This window comes from Octodon degus, unplaced genomic scaffold, assembly GCF_000260255.1.
Source record: "Octodon degus isolate 3935 unplaced genomic scaffold, OctDeg1.0 scaffold00313, whole genome shotgun sequence".
In the NCBI taxonomy this organism is placed as follows: Eukaryota; Metazoa; Chordata; class Mammalia; order Rodentia; family Octodontidae; genus Octodon; species Octodon degus.
Genome location: NW_004524889.1, coordinates 1,148,294 through 1,156,151, shown reverse-complemented (window position 1 = coordinate 1,156,151; position 7,858 = coordinate 1,148,294). Strand labels below are relative to the sequence as shown.

General features: G+C 32.3%; 1 protein-coding gene across 1 annotated transcript in view; it reads right to left on the bottom strand.

Annotated features, from left to right (window-relative positions):
- The window catches only part of Cfap47 (cilia and flagella associated protein 47), a 529,200-nt gene that overhangs the window by 10,736 nt on the left and 510,606 nt on the right, over positions 1-7,858 (bottom strand). The window contains exon 65 of the mRNA XM_023707817.1: positions 5,257-5,425. Within this exon, the coding sequence (XP_023563585.1) occupies positions 5,257-5,425 (169 nt within the window). The remainder of the gene's footprint in view (positions 1-5,256; positions 5,426-7,858) is intronic.

Sequence of the window (7,858 nt, the reverse complement as noted above, 5' to 3'; positions counted from 1 at the left end):
CTGGCTGGCATGTGGTGCTGGAGGATTGAACCGCGGTCCCTGTGCTTTGCCAAACTTGTTTCAAGTAGGTGCTTTAGACCACTGAGCCATCTCTCCAGCCCTATAAAATACTTTTAAAACTTGGATTTACTTCAATAATTTGGCTTAACTAGCTTTGTCTTCCTAAGAAAATGTGAAAAATTGATATAAAATGTGCAAGATATTTCCTGGCAATACATGGCTGACCGTAGTAGTTACTACCTTGCTGCTAGCATTTACTAGGCCACAAACTTTTCTGAATCTACTTAGTTTTGACCTAGGCAACAAAAATACGTATTTTAAAAGTAACTAGAAATGGTATCTGTTTCCTGTGATAAGTAAAATAAAACTCACTCAAATTGTTTAACTTTCCTATGAAAATTAGCTGGTTCCTATTTACATGCATGTGTTTGCCCCCCAACATACACAATAAGAGTCTGTGTAAAGTATACTCAAACACTGATTGACCACTTAAATTGGATGCAGGAAAATTTAGTATTAAAAATATCACTCTAAAAGTATGTTGTTAGGGTCCGGGAAGATGGCTCAGTAGAATAAGCACTTGCCTGGCAAGCGCAAGGGCCTGAGTTCAATCCCTGGTTCTGGAAAAAAAATGACGTTATTTTCTTGATAATAAATAAGAAAATACACGTTTGTACTAGGAATAAATTAAGCTACAGATTGTGTGTTTTTTGAAATAATTTTTAGCTTGAATAAAACTAAATATTGTTGCACTTGTGTCAGTTTATTTGTTTTTATTTGTAAAATAATATGAAGTCTGTCTTACTAAAGAAAGTAATAGGAATTTAACAATGGTTACTGTATTATGTGATGCTATCTATGTATTTTGATGAAAAAATGCTTAAAATATTTATGTATTTATAAGCTTTTGGAGTACATATTACTTTCAAAGACAAAAAACTGTCTTAAATATACTGTGACTGAATTTTCAATAAAATGTAATTTGCTTGCAAAAAAATGTAATTTAAGGTTAAATGTCTTCCATTCAGAAGTACCGATGATTGAACTCAGGACCCTGTGCTTGTCAGGCAGGTACTTATTCTTCTGAGCTATCTGCCCAGCCCTTATTTATATTTTCTAAATGACCTTAAAGATACTTCTTTTTCTTCCACACCTACTCTCTCTTTGAAAATACAAATAAAAAGTCATAGTCAAATAATAACAAAGTAAATAGTATGATTTCATCACTAATACCTCATAGAATCAATGCTGATCTTTACAAAAAACATGCCAACTCCATCACTATGTTCCTTAACTATTTTATTTAAATAATTCAAAGTTTTAAACAGGAGATATTACCACATTTAAGTACAGTAGTGGTTCTATGTTCTGAAAAGGGATCATCTAAAACCAGTGCTCTCATGCTATGTTGTTAAAGATAGATTTCTATTAATGGGACCAATTGATAATTAAAAATAAGCAGCTGTGGTATGTGACCACTTCAGGGGTTTCTATTTCAATGTCTGATCCAACTTTCAATTGCAGTATCTGTACCTCTTTAACTCAGGATTTTTCAGAAACCCCAGAATACTAATAGCTGAAAAGAGTATTAATCTTCCCTGGGAGTATTCCTCAGTCAATGATTGGAATGATATCAAGAGCTGTGAAATTCTACCCATTTCAAGAGGTGTGTATTCTACTTATCTCCCAGATTTCTCCCAAGGAATTAAGTTTTAGTCATTCACTGTGGAAGATGTCTCCATAAAACACCACTTATTGATTTGCTTTCCATATGTATCACATACCTTGACTTCCCTACACCTATTTCTTCAAAACATGGAACAAATATACTGCTTAGGATTGAATTTTTATTTGCGGATCTGTTTATAAGGAAATACAAACCAAGATACATATTTACAATACAATTTCCAATTGTTTAATGATAATAATAGAGTGTTTTAGATGCAATTTACTTGTACACATATTGTCTGTTTATGTTTCTAATTATAAAAGGGGAAGTTAAATAAAAATATAGTATAAAGTATATAGTACTATGCATAGGTGTACAGTGATAATGTTGTGTAACTATAAAGATAAAACATCACAGGCTTCATCTTGAACAATTATCATAGTTTTCACTATTTAAAAATCTGACAGTTATTGTGTTCACTATGGAACTCTTTTTGAGTAGCACTGTTCGATAGAACAGTATGAAAAAGTTCATTTTTGTCACTTAAAGCCAGTGCCAGTTGCCTTGTTTACTAATTGGGAAAGAGCTTTTAAATCATTGTAAATGTGATTAAACTTAATGGAAAATTATGAAGCTTGCTAACATGATGGCTGTGGCTTCTTTGAGCTAATATTTTTAATTAAATTGTTCTTACAAATTGCACTTTTTATTTCCAAGTAAAGCACAATGAACGTCATATGTAGCCAATAGTCAGTATTTTTCTAGAAAAAATAATAAATATGATGTAAATAATAATTTTCATTTAGAAAATAATATAATTTTAAAAGTTTTCTTCCAGATTATCAAGGGAACCAATATAAAGTGGAAATTAAGAACTGGAATTTGAAGTCAAGTGGTTCTTTACAGCAGTACTTTTCAAGTCATTTTATTTCATATGTACAGTAGATCTTATGAATCTCAAGAGTATAATACTTAGATTAATAAAGTTTCAAATTGTACACAAAACATGATTTTATTCATATAGTATTCTATAAATCAGATAACTAAAAAATACAGAGAAAACGTTAGTATTTGTCATGGGTAGGGAAGGAATTACAGTGTTAGGTGTATCTACAAAGTATAAGCGTAAGGTAATTCTGCCTTAGTTGAAAAATTCTATATTTTGCTTTGGTTTTAGTTACATACTACTTATATATAGGTTCAAATTGTTCAGAAGCACACAAATGTAAAACTATTGAACACAGAGTAAAGTCCCTATTTAACAGTATTTTATCAATAGCTAATTCCTTGTTTTGATATTCTATTATAGATATATAAGATGCCATCATTGTGGAAATTTGAGGAAAGACATTACAGGACTCAAAAGCATTAATTTTGCAGCTTTCCACAGTGATACATGCATAATCATGTACACAGCAACATAACTCATACTTGCTACATCTTAGAATCACCCTATATGTATGTTAACAGATGAACAGATGGATATACTGTGGTATTTTACATACACTGGAGTACTACTCCGCCATAAAGATAAAATTGAGTCTATGAAAATGGATGCAAATTGTATTGTAGGAAAATGAATGCACCATGAGAACATAATGTTAATGAAATAAATCAGATACATACACAAACTTAAATGTTGCATGGTTTATTTTATATGAGAAATCCAAAATATATGTAAAGAGCAAAATAAAAGAAAATAGATGTAGGGAGATAAATCTTTCTCAAATGGGAATGGAATCAAGACATGGATGGAATGGGATAGAAGGGAGGGGAAGAGGATGAAAATACAATTAAGATGTGTTATGTACATGAACCACTTTTATACAAGGAATATAAACCATATTAGTGCAAATATATACTAATAAAATAATTAATATATGAGATTAAACAGTCAGTGTGAAGTTTCCACAATAGATGAATATTTTGTTTCTTATATTTTGGAATTATTTTGAAGATCAGATATTTGTACCATGATTGTGATTTTTATCATTTAGTGATTAGTAGAAAATATTTGCAAATAATCCAATGTCTGGAGCTCTCTTTAAAGTAATGTGGAATGTGAGGAAAGGACTGTTATACAGACAAAGCATGAGATAATTAATATTATGCCCAATCCTGCTGTGTCTGTATACCACTTCTTTCCCCAACTTCCAACCAGATTATGGGTTTCTTTGCACATGTGTGGAATTTTCCATAATCTAATTAAATCGACAAAATAATCTATTACACAGATTTCAATCTCAGATTCATCCTCACATGTTTATCAAGTTGTATCAATTCAGACTAACTGAATGTCACAGTTTTTGATGATACCATATGCTTTCACATAAAACCTTCGATTATGCCATCAGCAATTTAATTGTTGTATGCACAGAAGCCAGGCATATATTTTGTTGGCCTGCTAACTAGTTAATTTTGAATATATCTAATCTATATTCCATAAAATGGATGTCATTTCAATTTCCAAATCTTTTAAAAGCCTTTTAATCCCTTTCAAGTAAGCAAGCAAATGTAAGATCAGTTCAGGTAATGAGACACATGCAGCCAGGCAGGGGCATTATCTTCTTGTTACATAGGTTATACAGACTCTTAGAGAAAAACTAAAAATAATTTTCTCAGACAATATTCAAAACTGTATTGTTTCTGTTTATTAAGCTAATAAAACTTCATGCCCATGGAATTACTCAATTGTTGTATGACATAAAGTTTTAGAAACCATTTTGGCACCAGGAGTTCATTTTGTGCCTGCACTACTAAAAACAAAAGTAGGAATATATGCATCTTCTAAATTAGAAGGTTATTTTTTAGCTTAAAATTTATTTTTGTTTCTTTTTAAAAATTGAGGCAGGGTCTTACTGTGTAGTGTAGGCTGGTTTTGAACTCACTGTGTAGGTCTTTCTAGCCTTCAACTTATGGTGAACCTTCTGCCTCAGTCTCCGAAGCGCTGAGATTACAGGTATGTGCCACCATGGCCAGCTCTAGCCTAAAATTTCCTACTATAAATATATGCAAATTTTTAAAGAGAAATTTTCTTTATCAGATAAGTTTTAAAATCTTTTTGCCATTTACCTTAAGTTAAATAAATGATCACTTTAACAATCTTTTGTATAAATGATGTCTTTTACATCATAGGTTTTCTGTTGAACCTTTAGTTTACCTATTTAATTTCCTCCATTTTAATTTTCACCATTTTTATGATATCCTATGCCAAATTAAAGGGTTCAAATCTCTCTTTAAAAACAACAAACTTCAAAGTCCTTGAATGGGTATATTATTTAAAATGATATGTGACTATGCAAATCACTCTATGGTCATTGTCTTTTCCATAGTTCCTTAATATGCAAAGGAACTAATTCCTTATTTTCCCTTGTGATTGACAAAATTTTCGTAATGTTTCATGTATACATTATTTTGATGTACACAAGGAAACTAAAACAAAATACAGGAGTAGAAATGAGTTGATTTTTGAAAGGCAATATTGTTATTCTTCACCTGTGATCCTTGGGAGAAACACTTCCTCTTTAGTACATTTAGTGCTTTTAGTGACAGCAAGAACACTTGAATATTGCCCCTGTGAAACTCACCTCTATTACTAGTGTTGCTTTGTACTTCTTACTGTACATTTTCGGTTTAAATCCCACAGTGATGAGAATTCCTTTACTGTGAGAAGGAGGAAGGTCTCCAGCCTCAGGCTTTACAAAAATCTCTGGATCACTTCCAGGTAGGAAGTAGGCAGTGAATTTTTGAGGGTATCTGGAACAGAAGTGTGAATATCAGCCAGTTAGATTTTATCATGACCTCATTCATTTTGTGAAAACATGATGAATAGAATTTGAATCCTGCCATAGTTGGCCTACAAAAAACCATAATGCTGAATTCTTACACAATGAAACACATTTTTAAAACTACTGAGATGGGACTCTTAGCAGGATGATAGTATCTTGAAGATTATTTTCAACCACATCTTATATTTATAGTGCACCAAGAAAAAATACATGCCTTTATAAAACTTGGCATGAATGAAAATTATTTATAAATAGATCACAATGCAAAAAACTGACTAATTCTATTAAAATACTTTGTTTGTGCCACTGTCTCATTATGATATATTTGTATTCTTCTTTAGCTTTTCATTTACTAAATGAAACGAAAACACTTTTCAGTCTCATATAAATTTATTATGGCTAAAGATGTGTTACTATGATATGAAATAACCTGAATGACATGGAATCTTTTTTGAGATGAAGATTGTGAAAGAAGTTGAGGAAATGTTTGGTAGGGGAAAAATGGATAGAAGTCAATGCTTGAGCAGTTGACAGGGAAAATCAAATCAAAATTGAGGGGGGAGATTTCATGTAAAAGGGCAAATATGGCTTCTGAAAACAGATGCAAGTGTGTAATAAGGAAGATTCACATTAGAACTCAGTAACCAGTCAACAAATATATACTGAGTATCATGGTGGGAGATATGAAAATATGATTTATGGATAGCCTGGATTACAATCAACCCAGTGCATAAATTTGGCAAATCTACTTATTCTGCCCATGCTTCAGCTTTATTATGTGTTACATTAAGTTAATAACAGTAGTTAAGTCATTATATCAATTCCTGACACATGGCAAATGCTTTGTATTAGCAAGTATTTCTTTAGTATGATTATCATTATTCATGTTTCAAAATATTACTGGTGATATGAAATAATGAATCAGTCTATAAATGAGAAATGAATAAGACAGTGTCTAATCAACAAAATTACAAAATAGCAACTCATAGGTCCTCATTCTCTCAGTGGAGATGCCAATTCAGAAAAATTCCCTTAGCAAGAAGATAATAGCAGCTAGATAACAGCATGTCTACTATAGCTCATCAAGAAATAAGCCACACAGAATTCAGTAGGAAAATTCTTGGCACATTTCTGCAATTTTTTATTCCCTGGAAAAAGAAGTCCCTTCTGGCTTGTGTCTGAAAAATAAGAGTAAGCACACAAAGTGGATAGTTTCCCATAAGAACTGGTTTATGTCTTGCTCTTATCAAACTGCTGACAGAATTTATCATCTTGTAGATTTGGGGGACTACTGAGATTCAAACATAAGTCTGGGAGCTGAAAAATACATTCAGTGCTTTGAAAAATGCAATACAGAGAGACAGTAGTAGAGTGGATCAAATCAAAGAAAGAATCCTCAAAGTTTAAGAGCGAACATTTAAAAATGACTGGTTGGAAGTGGGGAAAAGAAGAAATCATATTTCTATAAAGTGAATGCAGTTGGTAGAATATTGTTAAAAAAGCTAACATGGGAAGGTAACATTAGTAAGATAATGTAGTTTGAGATCCAAACCTTTTATTCTTCCACAAAGAGAAACAATTTGTGAGAACTATGATTTGTTTGATGCTCTGGTCTGTTTCCTTCAGAATTCCTGTTGAAATTTAATCACTAATGAAGCAGTGATTTTGGTAGGGCCTAATGGGAAAGTATTAGATCATGAGAAAAGAGACCTCAAAAATGGATTAATGTGGATTGAGAGAGCTTTTTTACCATGGTGGCACCAAAGGCCAAGAAGGAAATCCCTGCCCCTCCCAAAACTGAAGCCAAAGCAAAAACCTTTGAAGGGCAAGAAGGTTGTGTTGAAAGGCATCCACAGCCAGAAAAAGAAGATATGAACGTCACTCACCTTCCACTGTCCCAAGACACTGTGGCTCCGGAGGCAGCCCAAATACCCTTGGAAGAGCGTAAATTGACAAGTAATGTCTGTGACTCATCCACATGGCTGACACTGATAAAGGATCTACAAACTGGCACAAGGTTTCAGGATAAATCCTGAGGGAATTTGACTGACGTCAGATACAAAAGTTACATTTCTTGTTATATTGGTCTTGCTTTATCTTGGTCTTAACCATCCAGCAGAAAAGTATAAAAACGAAGTATAAAATGCAAAGCCATATTAGTATGCTAAGCTGTAAAAGGCTCAAGTCAACAATTTCTGACATTGTTAGTCTTATGGATAACTTACTCCTATTATGGACTACTGCACTTTATTGGATTATTTTGGTGAATGCATGCACCTTCAATATGTAAATGACAATGGAATAACCTTCTGTAACAAAACTAAACAAAAAAGGGGATACAAATGATGGATCATTCTGTATCTGTATATTTAAAATATCTTTTTTATTTTTTATTTATTTG